Source organism: Equus przewalskii, chromosome 12, assembly GCF_037783145.1.
Source record: "Equus przewalskii isolate Varuska chromosome 12, EquPr2, whole genome shotgun sequence".
Lineage (NCBI taxonomy): Eukaryota > Metazoa > Chordata > Mammalia > Perissodactyla > Equidae > Equus > Equus przewalskii.
This window is the reverse complement of record NC_091842.1, coordinates 41,523,038-41,544,781: the sequence shown is the minus strand read 5'-3', so window position 1 is coordinate 41,544,781 and position 21,744 is coordinate 41,523,038. Positions and strand designations below refer to the sequence as shown.

General features: G+C 55.1%; 4 protein-coding genes across 42 annotated transcripts in view; 2 read left to right on the top strand and 2 right to left on the bottom strand.

Annotated features, from left to right (window-relative positions):
• Nucleotides 1-4,910, top strand: part of BAIAP3 (BAI1 associated protein 3) — a 15,581-nt gene extending 10,671 nt beyond the window's left edge. For 2 of the 5 annotated variants that reach the window (XM_070567068.1, XM_070567069.1), the window contains exons 20-35: nucleotides 31-82; nucleotides 174-304; nucleotides 773-896; nucleotides 975-1,118; nucleotides 1,230-1,322; nucleotides 1,407-1,598; nucleotides 1,672-1,740; nucleotides 1,839-1,918; nucleotides 1,987-2,095; nucleotides 2,459-2,530; nucleotides 2,661-2,741; nucleotides 2,827-2,947; nucleotides 3,029-3,152; nucleotides 3,229-3,434; nucleotides 3,509-3,904; nucleotides 4,709-4,910. In XM_070567068.1, the coding sequence (XP_070423169.1) occupies nucleotides 31-82; nucleotides 174-304; nucleotides 773-896; nucleotides 975-1,118; nucleotides 1,230-1,322; nucleotides 1,407-1,598; nucleotides 1,672-1,740; nucleotides 1,839-1,918; nucleotides 1,987-2,095; nucleotides 2,459-2,530; nucleotides 2,661-2,741; nucleotides 2,827-2,947; nucleotides 3,029-3,152; nucleotides 3,229-3,434; nucleotides 3,509-3,612 (1,702 nt within the window). In that variant the 3' untranslated portion in view covers nucleotides 3,613-3,904; nucleotides 4,709-4,910. Of the gene's footprint in view, nucleotides 1-30; nucleotides 83-173; nucleotides 305-772; nucleotides 897-974; nucleotides 1,119-1,229; nucleotides 1,323-1,406; nucleotides 1,599-1,671; nucleotides 1,741-1,838; nucleotides 1,919-1,986; nucleotides 2,096-2,458; nucleotides 2,531-2,630; nucleotides 2,742-2,826; nucleotides 2,948-3,028; nucleotides 3,153-3,228; nucleotides 3,435-3,508; nucleotides 3,905-4,708 lie in introns of all 5 variants that reach the window. The other 3 variants (XM_070567066.1, XM_070567070.1, XM_070567067.1) reach the window with 3 other exon arrangements.
• TSR3 (TSR3 ribosome maturation factor) lies at nucleotides 4,693-7,373 on the bottom strand. Of its 2 annotated transcripts, none has more exons than XM_008532454.2 (6): nucleotides 7,149-7,373; nucleotides 6,855-7,053; nucleotides 6,270-6,463; nucleotides 5,597-5,773; nucleotides 5,363-5,426; nucleotides 4,693-5,091 (listed from the first exon to the last, which is right to left on the bottom strand). In XM_008532454.2, the coding sequence occupies exons 1-6, from the start codon at nucleotides 7,258-7,260 to the stop codon at nucleotides 4,908-4,910; spliced, it is 930 nt and encodes a 309-aa protein (XP_008530676.1). In that variant the 5' UTR covers nucleotides 7,261-7,373; the 3' UTR covers nucleotides 4,693-4,907. The 2 variants fall into 2 exon arrangements, with proteins under 2 accessions (XP_008530676.1, XP_008530675.1); XM_008532453.2 differs by having other exon boundaries at nucleotides 6,834-7,053; nucleotides 7,149-7,362.
• GNPTG (N-acetylglucosamine-1-phosphate transferase subunit gamma) lies at nucleotides 7,328-19,200 on the top strand. Of its 2 annotated transcripts, XM_070567091.1 has the most exons (11): nucleotides 7,328-7,457; nucleotides 7,554-7,611; nucleotides 7,689-7,756; nucleotides 17,572-17,626; nucleotides 17,693-17,776; nucleotides 17,857-17,950; nucleotides 18,034-18,148; nucleotides 18,217-18,299; nucleotides 18,380-18,511; nucleotides 18,594-18,675; nucleotides 18,767-19,200. In XM_070567091.1, exons 1-11 carry the CDS (start codon nucleotides 7,397-7,399, stop codon nucleotides 18,862-18,864), a joined length of 930 nt encoding a protein of 309 aa, XP_070423192.1. In that variant the 5' UTR covers nucleotides 7,328-7,396; the 3' UTR covers nucleotides 18,865-19,200. The 2 variants fall into 2 exon arrangements, with proteins under 2 accessions (XP_070423192.1, XP_070423193.1); XM_070567092.1 differs by lacking the exon at nucleotides 18,380-18,511 and having other exon boundaries at nucleotides 7,335-7,457.
• UNKL (unk like zinc finger) overlaps nucleotides 19,046-21,744 on the bottom strand; it is a 46,201-nt gene continuing 43,502 nt past the window's right edge. For 20 of the 33 annotated variants that reach the window (XM_070567075.1, XM_070567076.1, XM_070567072.1 and 17 more), the window contains one exon: nucleotides 19,046-21,744. In XM_070567075.1, coding sequence (XP_070423176.1) covers nucleotides 21,589-21,744 — 156 coding nt within the window. In that variant the 3' untranslated portion in view covers nucleotides 19,046-21,588. The other 13 variants (XR_011524601.1, XR_011524599.1, XR_011524600.1 and 10 more) reach the window with 1 other exon arrangement.

The following is a 21,744-nucleotide window of genomic DNA, read 5'->3' as shown; positions in this document are numbered from 1 at the left end:
GAGCAGGTGTCTGAGGTGTGTCCTTTGCAGCATTGTCAAGGTCGACTTCTTCACCCTCACCTTCCGGCAGCTGGAGCGCCTGGTGAGGAGGGGGCAGTGGGGAGAGGCCCCCTGACTGGGAAGGGGCCTGGGTTTCCTTGTTGGCGTCGGCCTGACTCAGTCCTCCTGGGCAGGTGGCCGAGGAGGCGTGGGTGTTGACGGAGGAGCTGAGTACCAAGATGACCCTGGAGGTGGCCTCAGGGCTCTTCGAGCTCTACCTGACCTTGGCAGACATCCAGTGCTTCTGGAGCAGCATCCCGGGACGGTGGGTACCCTGCCCCACCTGTCCCACCTGTCCCCATGTCCCCCTGCCCCTTCTGGCACCATCCCCACTTGTCTCCCCCACCTTACCCTTCCTCCAAATGTCCCCCTCCCCTCTGCCCCACCTGTTCCCCCCTCGTCCACTTGTCCTCCTCCCCCACCTGCCCCCAGCCCCCCTGCCCCATCTGGCCCCCTCCCCACCTGTCTCCTCCACCTTTCCCCTCCCCTACCTGTCCCCACCCCATCTGTCTCCTTCCCTTAGCTGCCCTCCTGCACCACCTGTCTCCTTCCTTCCACTTATTTCCCTCCCCTACTTGTCCCCTTTCCCCCCATCCTCCCACCCCACCTGTCCTCCAGCTCCCTCTAGGAGGACCCTTTGAGGCTCTGTCGGGTTCCCCCTTAGTTCAAGAACCTGGGACGTGCTGGCTTAAGGTGTCTGAGTCTGAGAGCTCTGACTGGCCTTCTGTCCTAGGGACAGCCGCTCCCTGGCGCTGGCTGGCATCCACGCCCCATTCCTGCCCGCTGTGAAGCTTTGGCTGCAGGTGCTGCGGGACCAGACCAAGTGGAGGCTTCAGGGAGCCGTGGACGTGGACACAGTAAGTGAGCACCCAGGCCTGAGGGTGCTGGGGTCATTGGGCCCCCCCAGCAACCCAGGCCTCCTCCTGCCTTCCTAGTTGGAGCCCATGGATGCCTCCTCCAAGCACAGCAGCTCCGCAGCCACTGCAAGCCTCTGCTTCAGCCACATCCAAGAGCTGTGGGCCCGCCTCGCGTGGCCGGACCCTTCCCAGGCCCAGGGGCTGGGCACCCAGCTCGGCCAGGTGCGTTGGCTGTGGGGTGGGGAGTAGGGCCCAGGAGGAGATCGGGGTCCACAGGGCAGCAGGGCTGGCGGACACGGTCCATGGCTCCCAAGTCCCCATCTCCCACTCCAGGACTTGTGTGAGGCTGCCCTCTTCTACACCCAGCTGCTGCGGAAGAAGGTGGACGCTCAGCCCGGGGCTGCAGGCGAGGCAGTGAGCGAGCCGGTGAGCAGGCTGGCGGGCAGGCGGGAGAGGGCAGGAGGCCACCACAGGACCGCCAACCCACCCATGTCTGGCGCACCTCCCCAGCTCTGTGTGGTCCTCAACAACGTGGAACTCCTGCGCAAGGCTGCCAGGCAGGCGCTGCGGGGTCTGGCGTGGCCAGAGGGGGCCGCAGGCCTCGAGGGGGTGCTCCCACGCCCCCTGCTCAGCTGCACGCAGGCCCTGGACGAGGACCTGCAGCAGGAGGCCCACACTGTGACGGCGCACCTGACCTCCAAGGTGGGCAGGGAGGGGGGGTGGGGGACCTGGCTGCCCCCACAACCCCACAGTGCTGAGCGCTGCCCTCCCTCAGATGGTGGGTGACATCAGGAAGTACGTGCAGCACATCAGCCTCTCGCCCGACTCCATCCAGAACGACGAGGTGCGTGCCTGGCCGGCCGAGGGCTCTGCATGGTGGGGGGGGTGCACTTGTGGGGTGGGGGCCCAGGCACAGTCCGGCCCTGAGGACCCTGTCCATAGGCCGTGGCCCCGCTCATGAAGTACCTGGACGAGAAGCTGGCCCTGCTGAACGCTTCGCTGGTGAAGGAGAACCTGAGCAGGTACGGTCCAGGATGGGTGGAGCAGGGCCGGCCTGTGGACTGCTCACAGACGCTGAGTGTCCCCGCAGAGTGCTGGAGGCCCTCTGGGAGCTGCTGCTGCAGGCCATTCTGCAGGCACTGGGTGCAAACCGCGACGTCTCTGCCGACTTCTACGGCCGCTTCCACTTCACGCTGGAGGTAGGGCCGCCTGGAGCCCTCCCTGCTGGAGCTCTGGGCCCTCTCCCCGCTGGCCCAGGGCGACAAGGCTGCTGACCATTCCCTTTCCCCTGCTGCCCATCTACTTGGATGCCTGGCCTTCCCAGCCTGGACAGCTTCTCCTCTGGGGATCCACCCAGGCCGTAGTTCCTCCCTGGAGCCCTGTGTCAGTAACCCCTGGGCCACCTGTTAAAACAGCTGTCTGGCCTTGGGTCCTGAGGGTTTCTGAGGTGCTCCAGGGGTGACAGGTGGCTCTGCCCTGGGCTCCTGGGAGCTGCTCAAGGCTTCATCTGTCTCCGCCCACTGTCCCCGCCCTGACATCTCTTCCTTCTCCCTGTGCCCCAGGCCCTGGTCAGTGTTTTCCATGCTGAGGGTCAAGGTCTGCCCCTGGAGAGCCTGAGGGATGGAAGCTACAAGGTGAGGCCTAGCCCCGGGGGTATCTGATGGAGGGAAGGGGAGGCGTGGACAGCGGGGACCTGAGTTCAGCCACTGGCCACGTGTGACCTGGGGCTGTGAGGAGTCAGCCCCCACCGGCCGCTGCCCGCAGAGGCTGGAGGAGGAGCTGCGCCTGCACAAGTGCTCCACTCGCGAGTGCATCGAGCAGTATTACCTGGACAAGCTCAAGCAGGTAGCGCACCCGCCCGGGGTGGGCACGCGGCCCCGCCCCTGGGCGTCCCTGAGCCCCGCTCACTGGGCCATGGGCCTTTCCACAGAAGTCCCTGGAGCAGAACCGGTTCGGGCGCCTGAGTGTCCGCTGCCACTACGAGGCGGCTGAGCAGCGGCTGGCGGTGGAGGTGCTGCACGCCGCTGACCTGCTCCCCTTGGACGCCAACGGTGAGGGAGAGGGCTGTGGCGGGGTGGGGGCCGCCGCGGCAGACAGTGCAGTCTGCTCACTGCCACTGCTGGGTCCCCCAGGCCTGAGCGACCCCTTTGTGATCGTGGAGCTGGGCCCTCCACACCTCTTCCCGCTGGTCCGCAGCCAGAGGACCCAGGTCAAGAGCCGGACGCTGCACCCCGTGTACGACGAGCTCTTCTACTTGTGAGTGTCCCGCCCTGCCCAGCCCACCCCGAGCGAGTGGGGTGCAGGGCTCTGGGTGACCGCCTTCCACCTGCAGCTCTGTGCCTGCAGAGGCGTGCCGCCGCCGTGGCGCCTGCGTGCTGTTCACGGTCATGGACCACGACTGGCTGTCCACCAACGACTTTGCTGGGGAGGCGGCCCTTGGCCTGGGCAGCATTGGCGGCGTCGCACGGCCCCCAGTGGGAGGGAGCATGAGGGCCGGGCAGCCCATCACCCTGCACCTGCGCCGGCCCAGAGCCCAGGGTGAGTGACGGAGGGTAGGGGGGGTGTGGGGCCGCTGGCTGGCCAGGCCTGATGCCCACCCCGCCCTCTCGCAGTGAGGTCTGCACTGCGGATGCTTGAAGGCCGTGCCAACAAGGAGGCACAGGAGTTTGTCAAGAGACTCAAGGAGCTGGAGAAGTGCATGGAGGCGGATCCCTGAGCACCCCCGTGGCCGCCAGCCCCAGGCCCTCCTCAAGTCGCTGTGGTGTTTTTTAGCCCTGTGGTCAGCTTTGTGCAGCCAGGGCTCGCGGCGCCCCTTGCCCTGCTGCGTGGCATGCATGCTGTGGCTGGACCCCCCAGCCCGTCTGCCTGGCTGTGTCTGTGTGGTGTGTGCTGTGAACCCCTTGGGCCCAGCAAGCCTCGCCCCACCCTGGATCTAGGCGGCTGATTCAGTGGGGCCTGGCCAGCACCTGCCCCCGCTGGACGCAGAGCAGAGTGGGCCTGGCCACCAGGTGAGCTTCCCCACCTGCTCCCTCGGGTTCCAGACATGGCACAAGGCTGCTGGTCTTAGAGCAGCATTCTCAGTGGGGTGGCTCTGCTCCCCAGGGGACAATAGGCCATGCCTGGGGACATTTTTGGTGGTCATCACTGGAGGTGAAGGCAATGCTACTGGCCCCAGTGGGTAGAGGCCAGGGATGCTTCTTGACATCCTGCAGTGAACCAGATGGCACCCTCCCCCCAAGAAAGAATGGTCCAGCCCCAGTGTCACCAGTGCTACAGAGGAGACCATGTCTTAGATGAAGCTCTGTCCGCTCTCTCTCCTGGGGGCAGGGGAGGCGGGCAAGGCCTACCTAGGCAGAGAAGCAGGAAAGCCTGAGTTTGAGTCGAGAAACAGCTCCCAGAGCCCTAGGTGGAAGGAGAGGGTGAGCATCCACAGGGTTCCCACCCTCTCCTGGCTCCAGAATCCTCCACCCACAGGGCCTGCCGAGGGGAGGTTTGCTAAGTACTACATCAGTCTCCAGTCCCCACCTGGCTCCTGGACCCAGGAGAAGGTCCCCTCGGCTCACTCTGTGAGCCTGGGGATGTCGCCCGAGGCTGGTGTGTCAGTGTAAGGGACCGTACAGACTAGTTGGCTGTCCGACTTCTCCTTTCGCGTACACACACGTGCCCGCACAAGAGCTACTCCGTGGCCTGCCATCCCCACAGCCCAGACCCTTCCAGGCAGGGTCTGCCTCACCAGAGGCGGAGAGTCCCCCAAACCCTCAGGCCAAGTGCAAAGAAACAGAGGCTCACGCTGGGGTGTCCTTGGTCTGCAGCTTCATTGGCAGGGCTCCGAGGCAGGACCCAGAGCCAGGCCGTGTTAGAAGTGCTGGGAGAGAACCTGGACAGAGTCCAGTCCTGCTGGCAGCTGCAAGGGGCCGAGGCCACCAGGCCTGCCTGTGTTCCCACGAGTTCCGCCGCCATCTCTAGATTTCCTTATCACTCCGCCTCGAAAAATACACGTGTCCGCAACCTTCAGTCTCTCTGCCGTTTCTTGATTCCTTTCCAAACCTCTGTGGGGGCCCGGGCCTCAGCCCCTCGCTCTGGAGTCCCCTCCTTTTCAGAGCAGCTGCCGCTTCCTTCTTGCTCAGGATCAGGCCCATGCTCCTCAGGCTCATCCTCACTGTCACCGTCACTGTCACCACTGTCCATGGGCAGCCTGGGGGTGGTGGTGGGAGAGTGTTTTCACTAAAGATGTCATCCCTGCCAGACTCACCCATAAAAACCCCAAAGCTGAGGACAGAGTCCTCCCATTCTGTGTACTTGAAACCAAAACCTCTCCAGTGGCATGTCCAGATTCCCTTGTTCACAGTCAGAAAACCACCATGTGTTGTTTAGGACACTGCCCCCCGCAGCAGGAGGGGCTGAGGCCAGAGGCCGAGGAGAGCCCTGGGTCTGGGCTGTCACGACTGGGAAACTCAAGGACCTACCGGGTGCCAGCCACAGGCCTGTTGGGGTTTGCAAACTCTCTTCCTGAATCCACGTCAAAGGGATCTGAGCGGAGAGAGCCAAGAGAAAAGTACCTGTAGGTAAGCTTACAGCAGAACCGAGTGTCCCCCAAGCTGTGGCAGGAAGGACCCCCCCCCCGGGTTTCTCAAAAGGAAGTGGCAGGCCTGGAGGGTCCTGACTCCCACCTAGGGGCTCGCATCCATGCCAGGCCTCACCGATTTCCTCCTCCTCGGGGTGCTCCTTGGCGTGGACCAGGAACTCCTGCTCTGCCTGCAGCACCTCCTCGGGGCCGCTGCAGGCTGCGTACTTGTCCAGGAGCTGGCGGTTCAGGTCTAGGAAGCCCTTGCCCCACTTGAACTTCCGCAGCAAAATAACAGCAAGGTCTGAGAAGCCTGTTGGTGCGGGAACAGGCAACCCAAGGATGACGGCGATCTCTCCTGTCGCCCTCACTGCTGGGAGGTGCTGCTGCCCCGGGAACTGCGAGTCCCTGCCAGACACCATCCTAGAGTCCAGACAGCCCAGGCCCCCTCACCAGCTTCTGCCTCCGCAGCCCACTAAGTCCCTCTCCCCAAGTCTCACAGGACCGCCCTTCTGGGCCTCTATGTGGACTCTAAGTCCTGAGGATGAGCTGAGGGGTGACGGAGGGCTGTAGGGCAGTGGTGCCATGACATGGAGGAGCCAAATACAAGTGCTCGTGGGCCACTGTTCATTCTCCTCCACCTCAACCTCACAGGCCGAGGGCTTAAGTGGGAGTTGGGATCAAAACCCTGGCCTGTCTATCTTGACCACCTCCCCACATACCCTCACATTACTCCTAGGACTTGCCGGCAGAAAACACACTGCTGGGAGCAGAGCCAGACCTCCAGGCTGCCAGGCCCCGACACTCACCCAGGATGCAGAAGGTGGCCGCAAAAGCCTCCACGCAGGACAGTTTGCAGGGCCGGCCATAGTTCACCGGGTTGGCGGCCACCAGGTGGGGCAGCAGCCGCAGGTGGCCCCCCCGCATCTTCCCAAACGGTGTCTCATCCAGTCTGGCCCAGGAGCAGTCGATGACGGCGACCCCGGACTGTGCCACTAGCTGTCTGCCAGGAGCAGAGAAGGGCTAGGTTCCGGGTTGGTATGTCCTTGGAGGCTGGCCTCACTGGGGATACAAGGGCATCATTCCCCTACCGCCAAACACCCCCCCAAGGGCCCTCATGGCCCAAACTTTCCAGACAGCTGGAGAGGAGGGAAGCGTTCCTGGAGCAGGCTCATTTATTCACTCAACAAACGTTTATTGAGGTCTGGTGTATACTAGGCTCTATGCTAGGCAATAGAGACGAACTAAACAAATAAGTACGAATAGGTGAGCCCTAGAAGGAATGATGCGCTACAGCCGAGGACTTATTAAGACGGGAGCGTCCAGGAAGGCCCCCCGCCCCCTTCTTCCGTCCCCGGGCCTCTCGCGCCTACCTGTCCGCGGGGGACACGTACTGGGAGGCCATGGGGCTGAGCACGAGGCCACCGAACCTGTGGCCCAGGCGCAGGCAGCGCACCAGGCCCAGGCGGGCCAGCTTGCGGCCGGTGCAGCGCCGGGGGTCGCAGTGGCCCAGCTCCCACATGGCCAGTGCGCAGGGCAGCCGCGGCGGGCCCGGGCTGTCCTCGTCCTCGTCCGCCTCTGGCTCCACGGCCGCTGCACCGGGGCAGAGAAGGGCACTCGGCCTCAGTGGGCCGGTCTCTGGCATCCGACCTCCAGCCCGGCCCCGACCCCGGTCACGCCCCACTCACCACGCAGCGCGGCGCCCACCTCCTCCGAGAAGGCTTCCAGGGAGCGGCCCGCAGGGCGACGAGCGCGGCCGCCTTCAGCTCCGGCCCCGCGCGCAACCTTCCTGCGGCCCATGGCTCTGGGTCCCCTCCGCGGGCAGCCGGGGCGCCCGGGCTTCTGCGCCTGCGCCGGGCGCCACTTCCGGTTCCGGGGGCCGCTCACGTGACCCGCCGACGCTCACGTGACCGGCCGCCCGGCCGGCGGCGGAGCGATGGCGGCGAGGTTGTCGCGCCTGCTGCGGCTGCTGCTGCTGCTCGGGCCCGCGACGCGAGGTGAGTGTCCGGCCGCCCGCGCACCGCCCAGGCCCCCGCGGCCGGAGCCCCTTCCCGACCCGTCCCCGCGCCCTCCTCACCGCCCGCTCCCCGCAGGGCCCGCGCCGGCAGCTGCCGCCAAGATGAAGGTGGTGGAGGAGCCCAACACGTTCGGGTGAGCGGGCGCGCGGCCCGTGGGGCGGCTGAGGGGCGGCCCGGGCCCGCCTCCCCCTGACCCTCCGTCTCCCGCAGGCTCAACAACCCGTTTCTGCCGCAGACCAGTCGCCTCCAGCCCAAGAGGGACCCTTCCCCCGTGTCTGGTGCGTGCGGGACCCTGGCCGCGGACGGGGCGGGGCCAGGAGGGGGCTGGCCGGGCTTCCCAACCGGCGGGGCCGGGTCAGCGCTGGGGAGCCTGCTCGAGGGGGGCCGGGGAGGGAAGGGCGGCCTCGGATGAGGGGCCCTGAAGGTTCGGGCCTGGAGGATCACGCGTTCGTTTGTCAGCCTTTTAAAATTATTTTTAAGCGCGAGATAATATTCCAGGGCGTTCTTGTACTAAGTTAGTTACCACCTGACGCAGCCCTTTATTTCCTTCTCTAGAGGTGATCTCTGTTAAGAGTTCCGTGGTCTGTTCTTCTGGATCTATTTTATGCTTTTACGTGCACAAGTATACGAGGAAAAACGTCTAGGAATTTTTTTGTGATCTTTGCTGCCGTTTTTTGCAGCAGTGTTACTACACAGGGTTGCTAATTTGCAGTTGTTGCTCACTGTGTGTCTTGCGCTCTTCATGGTGTGGGATGTAGGTCTTCATTCTTTTCACTTGATGCTTAGTAGATGGCTCTGCGTTCCTTTATTGTCAAGCGTTGTGGTGGTTGCGTTTTTTGGCCCATGAGAAACAGTGGCGTGGAGAACATCCCTCACACGGCCTTTTCTGTGCCTGTGTGAGTGGCTTCCTAAGGCAGGATCCCAGAAGTGGAATTGCTGGGTCATTAAATGAGTTTTAAATATAGCAAAAATCCGAGAATGTTTTTATTGGATTCTACTGTGTGTTAGGGTCTGTGCTGGGGATGCGGAAATGAACAAAACATTCAGTGCCTGTTCTCAGAGCTGAAGACAAGGTCTAGTGGGGGGGGGAGGCAGTAAACAGATGGAAGCAAAATGCAGAATGACCGATGTTGTCCAGTGCTCTGTAGGTATGGAAAGCAGGGGGAGGGGGTGTTATTTAGGGAGTCAGGAAAAGACGGAAGCGACCTTTTGGCCAAAACGTGAAGGAGGACAGGGAGGAAGGGATGTGGATATCTGGGAGCAGAGGAGCTGCGCAGAGGGAGTGGCCAGATAATGGCCTTGAACAAGGAGGCCAGGGCCACGGGGGCTGGGGGCCAGTGAGAGCAGGCATAGAGGCAACAGGTGTGAGCTCTCACTCTAGCCGCTTTTTATTATGGAAAGCATCGAAGAGGACATGGAAGGAATGGGACAGTGAACAACAGCTAACATTTTGCCACACGCGCATCATCTTCCTCTGTTTTCATTTTGTAAAAAGTGAACTTTCATTTTCTGAGCCATTTGAAAGTTGGTTACAAACATAATGACACTTTATCCCCAATACTTCCAGTGTGAATCTGTCACCCAAAAAACTTAGAGGTAATTCTATAATACAACCAGTCCACATCCACATCCCCCAGTTGTCTCAAGAATGCTTTCTTGGGGCCAGTCCCGTGGCTGAGTAGTTAAGTTCGCACACTGCGCTTTGGTGGCCCAGGGTTTTGTTGGTTCGGATCCTGGGCTCAGACATGGCACCACTCCTCAGGCCTTGCTGAGGTGGCATCCCACATAGCACAGCCAGAAAGACCTACAACTAGAATATACAACTATGTGCTGGGGGGCTTTGGGGGAGAAGGAGAAGAAAAGGAAAAAACAGATGTTAGCTCAGGTGTCAATCCCAAAAAAAAAAGAATGCCTTTTACAGCTGTCCCACCCGCCCCACCCCAGGCTCAGTCATGGGTCCCACATCCGTGTGGTTAATTATGTGTCTTTAGTCTAAACTTGGAACAGGTTCCTCCACCCCTGCCCCTTTTCAAAAAGTTTTTATGACGTTGACTTTTGGAATGGTCCAGGCCGGTTGTCTTACGGAGCATTGGACCCCCTGGATTTGTCTGCTTCGTGCTGTCGTAGAGTTTCTTCTCACTTCTCCAGTGTGTTCCCTCAATGGGAAGATGGGCCTGGAAGCCTAAGCACAGTCAAGTGAGCACTTTGGGCGGGAGTCCTTCCCAGAGAGGCAGTGGACTTCGTACGGCATCACGTCAGGGCCACATGGGACTGTGACTGAGTGCTGCCAGGGTCTGTCCGTTGAGGAGGTGGCTCCAGCCTCTGCTCTCAGCACGCTGCCTGCCAGCGGCCCTTTGGTCCTGAGTGTACTGTCTTGTGCACCCTCCCACTCCAGCCTGATGGGGGTAGGAAAGTGCTTGTTTTCTGCTTCTCAACGCGCCTTCTGCATTTCTTAGCTGGTGACTTCTGGTAAAGAGCATTCCTTTCGCCTCTTTTCTCTCTCTCTCCTTTTTGAATATCATTATTGGCTCAGATTTAATCCATATTTTTATGGAGATATTATTGACATGTTCAGTTTGATGAAGATTGACAGTTGAGCACATTCATGTAATTGCCACCCAAAACAAGATAGAGAACATTTCCATCACCCAGAAAAGTCCTGTGTGTCACTTTCCAAATCCCCTACCCCATCACTTTCTGGTGTCTGTCCCTGTAGATTGGTCTCATGTGTGCTTGGACTTCAGATAAGTGGAGTCATTTAACATATACTCCAGTGTCTGGCTTCTTTCTGAGCATCATGTTTTGGGGATTCATCTATGTTGTTGCATGAACCACTGGTTTTTTCTCATCGCTGAGTACATATAAAAACTGTGAAATCTGGGGCTGGCCCAGTGGTGCAGTGGTGAAGTGCGCACATTCCACTTCGGCAGCCCAGGGTTCGCCGGTTCGGATCCTGGGTGTGGACATGGCACCACTTGTCACACATGCATCATCTTCCTCTGTTTCATCTTCCTCACGCCATGCTATGGTAGGCATCCCACGTATAAAGTGGAGGAAGATGGGCACAGATGTTAGCTCAGGGCCAGTCTTCCTCAACAAAAAGAGGAGGATTGGCAGCAGATGTTAGCTCAGGGCTAATCTTCCTCAAAAACCCCCACAAAAAACAACTGTGAAATCCGTGTGTGGTCTGTGCTTTAGTTCATTGCAGTGTGCCAATGTCAGTTTCCTAGTTTTGGAGATGTACTGTTACGTAAGGAGTTGGCATGGAAGGAGGCTGGGTGATGGTACAGGGATCTCTCTGTGTAAGTTTTGCAACATCTTCCAAGTCTATAATTATTTCGAAATAAAAAACATACACCATACACATGTGTATATTTATGCTGGGAGAATAGATGAAATCCATGTGATTTTAAGTTTCCAATTGAAATTAATGTTACAGGGTTTCTTTCTTTCTTTTCTACTCTGTGTCCTTTTCTCTAACTGAAAAGCTAGGTTCCTTAATCACATAAATATATTAACTGGCTTTCTCCTATTATTTACATAAGATACTTTCAGAATTATAACAGTATTACTACCAACCATAAAATGATGAGTGAAGTTTGAGGGTTTTTGCAGTTCATTTCAGAATGTAACCACCTGGGCGGGGCATTCAAGCCCCGTGGTCCAGGGCTGACCACGTCATTCTTTTCTCTTGTCAGTCTGACTTCGCGTTCTGTCCATGTGTTTCTGCTTGCACTCAGTTGTAGTGCTTGCTATACGTATTTTGTGCTTTTTCTTTTTTCTTCACCTTAAGAATGTTTGTGCTGCGGACACTTTGAAGCATATGTGAAAGCAGAGCGTGTATGAGGGCGCAGGAGCCTCACCCAGCTCCCCTCACCCTGTCTTCTCTGCCACCTGCGGCTTTGAAACACATTCCTCACAACTTGCTTCATTTGTAAATATTTTGTATCTCCTAAGGGCATAGCCACAGTATCATCATCACACTTAAAAAAGCGATAATTCCTTACAGATCAACAAAAACCCCTTCAGTGTTTTGGATTCTTTGATCGTCTCAGGAATTTCTAATAGCGGGTTTGTCGAGTTGGCATCTTGGGGCTCCGTGCCGCGCGTGCTCTGTCCCCTGGAATCTGCAGATTTCCCTCTGTTGCCTTGCAATGTATTTATTGCAGAAGTGGCATCTTCTGTTTCCCACACTCTGGATTTTGTTTGTTGCATTCCCGCAGGGTTCAACATTTTGCCTTCATCTGTCAACTGGAATGAAGGCACTCCTATTTTTTCCTTTCCAGTCTGTCAGCCTTTTCTTTCTTTTTCTTGCCTGCTGCCCTGGCCAGGCTCCTGTGTTCAAGAGAAGTGGGGAAGGGGCATCCCTGCCCTGCTCTCCGGGGTCAGCCAAGGGTGTCTGTAGACGTCCCTTGTCGGGAGAGTGGCGTCCTGCTCCTGGTGGCTGAGTTTGTCCCGTGCGCGGACGCTGGATTCCGTCAGATGCGTTTTTGCACCTGTTGGGGATGCTCTTGGGTTTTCCTTTTTCAGGCTGTTTACCTAGAGACAGCACTGGTTTGTGAATGTTGAGCCAGCCCTGTATTCTTGGCCTAAACCCTACTTGGTCATGATTAATACATACATGTTTTATATATTGCTGGATTTATTGATTTATTTACCTATTTTGAGGAAGATCAGCCCTGAGCTAATATCTGCCACCAATCCTCCTCTTTTTTCTTTTGCTGAGGAAGACTGGCCCTGAGCTAACATCCATGCCCATCTTCCTCTACTTTGTATGTTGGATGCCTGCCACAGCATGGCTTGCCAAGCGGTGCATAGGTCTGCACCCGGGATCTGAACCAGCAAACCCCGGGCTGCCAAAGCAGAATGTGCGAACTTAACCACCATGCCACTGGGCCGGCCCCCTATATTTAACTTTTTGAGGAACTGCCAAACTGTTTCCAACAGTGGCTGCACCATTTACATTCCCACCAGCAGCGCACAAGGGTTCCAGTTTCTCCACATCCTCAGCAACACTTGCTATTTTCTGTTTTTTTGATAATGATCATCCTAATGGGTGTGAGGCAATATCTTGGTGATATTGAGCATGTTTTCATGTGCTTATGGGCTGTTTGGTATAGCTTCTCGGAGAAATGTCCAGTCAGTCTTTTGTCCATCTTTTAATTGGGTTGTTTGGGTTTGTCTCTTGTTATAGGAGTTCTTTGTACATTCCAGATATTGCCCTTCTTAGATGCGTGACTTGCAAATATTTTCGCTTTCTGTGGGTTGTCTTTCCACCTGTTGATGCTGTCCTTTGATGGACAAGTTTTCCATTTTGACGAAGCCCAATTTGTCTGTTTTTCCTTTTGCTGCCTGTGCGTTTGGTGTCATATCAGAAATCATCGCCACAGTGAAATCATGAAGATTTCGCTTTGTTTTCTACTGAGTCTTGCAGTCTTAGCCTCTGACCTGTTTTAGCTGATTTTTGTGATGGATTGCATTGAATCATAGATCGCTTTAGGTAGTTTTGACTTATTATTATGAAATCTTCCATTCCATGAACACAGGATCTCTTTCCATTTATTTATGTATCTTTAATTTCTTTCAGCAATATCTTGTAGTTTTCAGTGTACAAGTGGTTTGCGTCCTTGGTTTTTATTCCTAAATACTGTTCTTTTTGATGCTATTGTAAATGGGACTGTATTCCCAAATTTCCTTTTTGGAGTGTGCATTGTTAGCAAATAGAAACACAACTGGTTTTTGAGTGTCAGCTTTGTATCCTACAACTTGCTGAATTTGCTTGTTAGCTCTCACAGGTTTTGGTCGAATCTTTAGGTGTTCTGTGCATGTGGCCATGTCCTCTGCAGACACGGCGGTATAGTTTTACTTACTCCTTTCCGTCGTGGCCGCCTTTTCTTTCTTTTTTTGCCTAATTGCTCTTGCTAGAACCTCCAGTAGGATGATGAACAGTGACTGGCACTGCTGAGAGCATCTGTGTCTTGGTCCTGATCTTGGGGGAAAGCTCTCAGTCTCTCACCACTTGGTGTCAGCCATGGGTTTGCATCTATGCCCTTTATCGTGTTGACCAAGTTTCCTTCTAGTCCTCATACGCTGAGTGTTTTTATCATGAAAGAGTGGTGAGTTTTGTCAAGTGCTTTTTTCTGCCTCGACTGAGGTTATCATGTGGGTTTTCCCCTCCTTCTGTTAATGGGGTGTATTACATTGATCAATGTTTATATTTTGAACCATCCTTACATTTGAGGAGTAAACCCCAGTTGGTCCTGGTGTAGAATTCCTTCAACGTGCCGTTGAACTGAGCTTGCCAGCATTCTGTTGAGGATTTCTGCGTCAGTGTTCGCAGGACCTCGATCTGTGGTTTGCTCGTAGCTGTCTTTGGCTTTGATATCAGGATGCTGCTGGCCTCGCAGAATGAGTCAGGAAGCGTCCCCCTGCTTTGGGTTTTTGGTAAGACTTGAAGAAGGATTGGTGGATTGTGTGTTTCTAGGAATTTGTCCATTTCATCTAGGCTCTCAGTTTGCTGGTGTACATTGCATTGTATTCTCAGAATCCTTATCTTTTCTGTAAAGTTGGTAGTAAAGTCCCCACTTTCCTGATTCTAGTAATTTGAGTCTTTTTTTCTTAGTCCACCTGGCTGTAAAGGTTTCTTGATGTTGTTGATCTATTCAAAGAAGCAGCTTTAGGTTTTGTACCAGTTTTTCTCTGTCTCTGCTCTGGTCTTTATTACGTTCTCGCTCTGCTAGCTCTGGGTTTGGGCTGCTCTTCGTTTCCTAGTCCCTTACGGTGTGAAAGTCAGGCTGATTTGAGATCTTGTTTCAAGTGTGTTTACAGCTGGACGTTCCCTCCTAGCACAGCTTCCACTGGTCCCAGATAAGCTTTGTACCTTTTGTTTTTGTCTCAAGTATTTTCTAAATTCTCTTGCGATTCTGACCCAGTAGTTAAGATAAATTCCCACTTTTGCTTCTGCTCTTTATTTCTGGTTTCATTCCATTGTGATCAGAAAAGAGACTGTACGATTTCAGTCTTTGTTCAGATTATTAAGAACTAGTTTTGTTGCCTAACATATGGTCTGTCCTGGAGAATGTTCCATGTGCACTTGAAAAAAACACATATTCTGGGGCCGGCCCGGTGGTGCAGCGGTTAAGTGCTCATGTTCCGCTTCTGTGGTCCAGGGTTCGCCATGGCACCGCTTGTCACGCCATGCTGTGGCAGGCGTCCCACATATCAAATAGAGGAAGATGGGCACAGATGTTAGCTCAGGGCCAGTCTTCCTCAGCACAAAGAGGAGGATTACCAGTAGTTAGCACAGGGCTAATCTTGCTCAAAAACAAACAAACAAACAAAAAACCCCATATATTCTGCTCTTGGGCGGAGCGTCCTGTTAGGTCCAGCCGGTCCAGTGTTGCTCCAGTCCTTGTCTCCTTAGAAGTGGGGTGGACTTGCGGAAGTCTCCCCTTCAGCTCTGTCGGTGTTGCTTCATCTGTTTCCGAGCTCTGACGCTGGGTGCACTGGTTGATGATTGTTCAGTTTGTGCCGCAGTCTGTTTGTGTGACCTGGTGTCGCGGCCCCAGCTCTCGGGTTGCTGTGCACGAGAGCTCCTCCCACCTGTCGCTCTCAGCCTGCTTGAGCCTTTACACCTCCGGCGAGCCTCTCCCAGGCGGTGTGCACTCGGAGCCTGTTCGCTTCTCCATCCAGCCAATCCCTGCCTTTTGCATGGAGAGTTTAATCCATCGGCATTTACAGTAAGCATTGATAGGGAAGGACTTACAGGAGACAAATGGCAAAAGCACATCTTGTTGCTGGATTGTCCCTCGTTTCCTCCATTACTTTGTGTCAATTTTTTCTAGATGGCAGGTTTTTGTTTGTTTTGTACGGAAGATTGGCCCTGAGCTAACATCTGTGCCAGTCTCCCTCTACTTTGTATATGGCACGCCACCACAGCAGGGCTTGATCAGCAGTGTGTAGGTCTGTGCCTGGGATCCAAACCCACAAACCTGGGGCCACTGAAGCAGAGCACGAACTTAACCACTATGCCACCAGGCCGGCCCCTCTGGCTGACAGGTTTCTATTTCCTTCTCTTCTTTTGTGTACATCCTGCAAGCTGTTTTCTTTGTGGTTACCATGGGGATTACATAACATCCTAAAGTTATTAAAGTCTAATTTGACTTTATGCCAGCTTTACTTGTCACATGCAGAAACTACTCCCATAGTGCTCTGTCCCCCCAGCGCTATTGCCCTCCCGGATTCTGTCTTTAAACGCTGGGTGCCGCTGAGCAGATTTATAGTTATTTCTTATGCAGCTGCCTTCAGTCCTGTAGATTTACGAGTCAAGATCACAGCAGAACTGGCTGTGATTCGCTCGCGCCTTTGCCTTCCTTGGAGCCTCTTACAGCCCTTCATTTCAGCTTGAAGGGCTCCTTCTGCACATCTCATCGGGCAGGTCTGTTGATAACCAACTCCCTTGGCTTTTGTTTTTCTAGGAGTGTCTTAATTTCACCCTCATTTTGGAAGGATAGTTTTCCTGGATGTGGTATCTTTCCTTTCTTTCATCCCACATCACCCCACTACTTTCTGGCCCCCAAGGTTTCTGCAGACAGGTCAGCAGGGAATCTTACTGAGGACCCCTTGACATGACGAGTCACTTCTTGCTGCTTTCAAGACTTGGTTTGTGACATTTTTCTTACGTGGGTCCCTGAGTTATCACACTAGGAGTTCAGTGAGCATCTTGGATTTCTAGATTCATGTCTCTTGTCAAATAGGGAGGTTTTGACAATCATTTCCTCAGATCCTGTCTCCCTTCTCCTTCTGAGACCCCCATAATGTGCCCCAGGTCCCTCAGGCTCTGGTCACTGCTGCTGCTTCCGTCTGCTCAAGTCTCTTGTGAATATTTCATTTCAGTTGTATTTTTCAGCTCCAGAATTTCTTTTTGGTTCCTTTCTATCATTTTCTCTTTGCCCGCATCGTTTTCCTGATGTCCTGTAGTTCTTTGCGTTCCCTTTGGTTCTGTGAGCACATTTAAGACACTTGTTTAAAGGTCTTTACCAGACCCAGTGTGCAGGCCGCTCCCGAGAGGACCATCAGCTTTTCCTTTGAATACACCATGTTTTCCTGTTTGTGTGCTTCATGATTTTGTTGTTGTTGAAAAACTGGGGCTTTGAGAAAACAGACACCTCTGCCAGTCCTTGCCACCTGGCTCCGTGCTGGGGCCATCCTCCCCCCTGACCCCCCGCTGGGCGCACGCTGAGCCCAGGAGTGGCCCGCACAGTCACAATTCTGTGTCCGCGGCTGCTCTGGAACGTTTTCATTTCCCAGGGTCTCACGCAGCCCAGTCTCAGTCGGGGCCTTAGATGATCTGTTGTGTGTCCACCCATAATCTCTTGCCCAGACATCTGCGAGTCCCTAGGCCCCCTGCAGCTTCCATGAGCGGTGCCCACTTTTCCTGCCTGAGAACATGAGCTAGGCAAAACGGAGTCCAGTCCTCCCAGCGGTCAGGCTGGAAGGTGGCAGATAAGGCTGGCCACCTCCTGACCGTGCTGGGAGTGGTGGCACATGGCAAGTGAACTCGTCCCACCAGCTCAAAGGTGGTGCTTTGTGGCTTGGCATTTACTTGGTTGCTGTCACCCCATTTTCTAGAACTCCTCTAAGATCAGTTCAGCCAGTTTCTGGTTGTCCTGTTGATGCTTTCACGGGAAACAAGCTCGGAGCTTGCTAGTGTGACATTTTGCTGACATCACTCAAGCTCTTGTGGGGTTTTTTGGGGTTTTTTTTTGGTGAGGAAGATTGTCCCTGAGCTAACTCTGTGCTAGTTTTCCTCCATTTTGTATGTGGGACGCCACCACAGCCTGGCTTGACAAGCAGTGCATGGGTCTATGCCCATGACCCAAACCTGTGGACCCTGGGCCACTGAAGTGGAGTGCACGGACCTAACCACTGTGGCATTGGGCCAGCCCCTCTCATGTCTCATTTTTACAGTTTAAACCAACCTGACTTTTTCCTGGATGGCCCAGCTTTTTGGGTTGTCACTTTTTTCTGTCCAGCGTGCGTTCCCACATGCCTGCTTTGTGCAGGACTCAGGTGGCACACTCTCCTCTTCTAGGGCCCGCGCATCTCTTCAGACTTGCTGGCAAGTGCTTCAGCCTGGTGGAGTCCACGTGAGTGTGGGGCGGGGCTGGCGGGGGTGGGGGCTGGGGCCCCCCTGACAGCGGCTCTGCCCCCAGGTACAAGTATGAGCTCTGCCCGTTCCACAACGTGACCCAGCACGAGCAAACCTTCCGCTGGAACGCCTACAGCGGGATTCTTGGGTGAGCTGGGGGATGGGAGGGGGCCGCAGGCTCCTGGGGGGTGCCCTCCACCTGCCTCACACAGCTCTGCTTCTCCCCAGCATCTGGCACGAGTGGGAAATTGCCAACAACACCTTCAGGGGCATGTGGATGAGGGATGGCGACTCCTGCCACTCCCGGAGCCGGCAGAGCAAGGTGGGGCGGTGCGGGAGGGGGCCTTGAGAGGAGGGCCCCAGCTTCCCCGCTTCCCCCACCACCCACCAAGGTTTCCCCACCAGGTGGAGCTTACCTGCGGGAAAAGCAACCGACTGGCCCACGTGTCTGAGCCGAGCACCTGTGTCTACGCACTGACATTCGAGACGCCCCTTGTGTGCCACCCCCACTCCTTGTTAGGTAGGATGCTGACGCCGGCTGGGGCGGGGGCAGAGGGGCTGAGCTAAGTCCGCTCTGTTGGTTCCTAGTGTATCCGGCCCTGCCCACGGCCCTGCAGCAGAGATGGGACCAGGTGGAGCAGGACCTGGCCGATGAGCTGGTCACGTCCCAGGTGAGGTGTGGGCGGGCACCCCCTTGGCGGGGGCAGGGCAGCCAAGAGCTGGGTGTGCCCTCTTCTTCCTTGACCTTCAGGGCTATGAGAAATTGCTCAGGGCAGTTTTTGAGGAGGCTGGCTATTTAAGGACCCTAGAAGGAAGCGAGTCTGCACAGCAGGAAGGAGGGGCTAAGGGCCTGGTGTTTGAGACCTTGGACAACTGCAGTAAGGTACAGATGGGGCGGGGGGCTCCGTGGACACGAGACGTCCTCCCCACCCAGGGGCCTGACTCTTCCACCTTTTCTGTTCTAGGCACATAAAGAACTGTCAAAGGAGATTAAGAGACTGAAAAGCGTGCTCACCCAGCATGGTATCCCCCATGGGAAGCCTGCAGGTGAGTCATGTCTGCATGAAGGGGCCGGGCTCCCCTGGGGACCTGCCGCCTACAGGCCCTGTCCTGACCTGCTGCCACCTGTGTTTGGCAGAAACTTCCAGCTCCGAGCACTTGGGCCCCAAGACACCCACAGACAGGACAGCAGAGCAGCTACTAGGTGACCCGGGACTGCGTGGGAATACCTTGTGACCTGGGACGGGGTTGGAGGACAGAACCAGACTGTGGCATCCTGTGTGGGAGGGGCAACCAGGCTGGGACCACGGTGCAGAGCAGAAAGGTCCTGGGCAGGTACACTGCAGCCAGAGGACGCCTTCCTCCGTGACTCTCAGGCCAGGCGGCTCACAGGTTGTGCTCAAAGATGTAGACAAAGTAAAGATTCAAAGTTTTAATTAATTCCCATACTGATAAAAATAATTCCATGAATTCTGTAAACCATCGCATAAATGCTATAGTGTAAAAAAAACTTAAGTGTTAACAACTTTAAACAATTCACTACCAGTAAATGATTATGTGTCATAAATACTACTTTCTGGGTTAAACTCCATTCCAATAACATTCTCATCTAAATATGCAAAACAAACATACAGATCGGCGTGTCCATAAATTAATCCACATGAAATGTCCACACTGCGTTGGTCCTCTGCTGACCAGTCACACGAATGGCCTCCTGACAGTGTTACCGCTAGTGTTGAATGTTAGAGCTGAGCGGCCGCAGGCAGCGCCAGACGCTGCAGCTGTTGCACCCAGCGCTCCCTCGGTCACCCACGTGCAGGGTGGTGAAGCCCCGAGACACCGAGCCTGGCCCCACCTCGGCCTGCGAGGCCGCACAGGGTGGCTCCCGCAGAAGGCCAGGGCCACCACAGCGAGCAGCAGGGGTAGGAAGGCCAGGAGCGCCATTCACTTGGGTGGCTCTCTGCTCTTCCTGTCACATGTCTGTCCTCAGAGCCAGTCCCGATCCCGGGAGAGTGGGTGCTTGGGACGCGCCTCCAGCCAGGGACCCCATGAGCACGCACCTCCAGTCTCCCCAGCTCCACAGAAAGAACTGAGCAGAGTAGCTTATAAATAGACCTAAAGCTTAATTGTTCTTAATTGTTTATAATTTGAAAACGTCTAGGCTAGATGTCGACGATAAACATTGTCCTGGTTCCCAAAAAAGACCAAAGGCCTGAGATGGGGAACAAGTGCATAAATATTAATAAAAATAAGGAATTTAAACAGTGATAACAGTAGCACAAAATATACGTAATTTCTAAGAGCTAATAAATCACCAGAATTAGAAACAAAGTAGATTCACTAAAACCGGGTGGATAGTTACCGTTAGTAGCGGACCAGCTGCGGAATGTCATGGATCCACCTTGAAACGACAGAACTGCTGTCAGTTCGTCTGACGTTAAAAAATGTTTAAACCTCTGACTATAGTAAATACATTCTAATTTGGTCACTGATAAAAATTTTTACCTAGTCACTTTGTACTTTAAAAAACGCTATGGAAAGTCTTTGGCGAAGCCACAGGCGGGTGGAAACGCGTCAGCGCTCACTTCCAGGCCAGAGGGCCGGTACCTGCTCCCGCCCAACGGCAGATTCTGGAAAGGTTTTCTTAGGGCGCTCTGGATCTGCTGCTCTGAGAGCAAAGTTCGGGTAAACTACAGACACCTTTTACTTCTTCCTGGGTTTCCAGGAAAAATGACTAACGCAGACCAGAGAAGATTCAAGTTGTCACTAAAATCTGACCCTTTCTCAGTAGCGTTTCTGCTGCGCCCCGAAGCCAGGCTACTGCTCAGGGTGGAGGGATGTGCGGCAGCGCCTGGTCCTTGGGGCAGCCTTCCCCCAGCGCGCAGCAGCCTGGGGTCACATGAGTGAGTGATGGTAACTGGATGCACAGACCAGGCGACAGTGTCGGCTAGAAATGTCGCCCGGGAGTCTGGACTACACCACAGCTTGGCAGCCTGTCCCATGCGGGCAGGAGTCCTGGAGGTCCCGGATGTGCATGGGGAGCGACAGTGGGCGTGTCTCCGGCCTCAGCCCCAACGCCACCTGTCAGCGAGCCAGGATGCCGGCCACCAGCTCTGAGAAGCTGGAGAGCAGGGCTGCGGGTTCCAGGCGCTCCGAGCACAACACTGAGAGTGACGCGGAGACGTCCGCCGCCGGCTCCCCTCCACTGCTCTGTCCCTAGTGTCCAATTGTCTTACAGTTTCAAGGGAGGAAATAAAACCCAACCAACCGTTTCCTTCACTTTTGCAAGGCACAGGCACTTAGACAAAGTGGCCATGGGTCGTGGGACGCGTGATCGAGCTATCTCAACGTCACTTCACGAGAGAGGAATATAAAACTCCAGTTAATGTGCGCATGCACGTGTTTAGGAAGAGTTCCTTTCATAAAATTAAAGACATCTAAATGTATATGTCTTTCAATAATCACTCTTTGCTATAAATACTATTTGTTTGCACTTAATTTGAAAACTGTAAAAATTCTAGGCATTTCTTCCTACTAGATAAATGCTCATTGCATAAGTACTAACTTCAGAATATGAAATCTAATATATTTACCATACTATGAATTAACAGTAAACTGATATGAAGTATTTTAAGTTCACAGTACACATATAAAGCTTCAGATTATCGCATATTAAAAAAACACGAACCTAGAAAGCAGCTTGTAGCAACTCGTAACATCCACCTAAATTCCTCGGGTTACAAAGTGCTGTGCCGGGACCCGAACTCCCAGGGATCTGGTCACAGTAGCGTCGGGAGCGCAAACCCTACGTGATGACCACGCCTGGGACGTCAGGCTCCAGGGCGTTCTGTGGGTTTGCCTTTAAGGGTTGGGAGGAGGATACCATGAAACCATGGGTGGGCTGCTCAGGGCCCGGGCCGATGTCGGTGGCACCAGGAGGTGAGCGATGACGTGGCGCCGTCACCACGGAAGGGGCTGGCCCTCGCAGTAGGGGCACTCGGGCGCCCCGGCCGCGCACGGCTCGCAGAGCACGCGGTGCTGGCAGGGCCGCAAGACAGCGCCTCGGGCCCGCTCCCCACACACCACACACTGTTGGGCCCGGAGCTGGAAGATCAC

Coding starts and splice junctions, on each gene's coding strand:
- GNPTG (XM_070567091.1), top strand. CDS start 7,397: ATGGCGGCGAGGTTGTCGCGCCTGCTGCGGCTGCTGCTGCTGCTCGGG. Junction 7,612..7,688: donor GAGGAGCCCAACACGTTCGG/GTGAGCGGGCGC, acceptor CGTCTCCCGCAG/GCTCAACAACCCGTTTCTGC. Junction 18,512..18,593: donor CCTTGGACAACTGCAGTAAG/GTACAGATGGGG, acceptor TTTCTGTTCTAG/GCACATAAAGAACTGTCAAA.
- TSR3 (XM_008532453.2), bottom strand. CDS start 7,260: ATGGGCCGCAGGAAGGTTGCGCGCGGGGCCGGAGCTGAAGGCGGCCGC. Junction 5,427..5,596: donor CCCCGAGGAGGAGGAAATCG/GTGAGGCCTGGC, acceptor CTCTCCGCTCAG/ATCCCTTTGACGTGGATTCA. Junction 5,092..5,362: donor AGGCCTGTGGCTGGCACCCG/GTAGGTCCTTGA, acceptor CACCACCCCCAG/GCTGCCCATGGACAGTGGTG.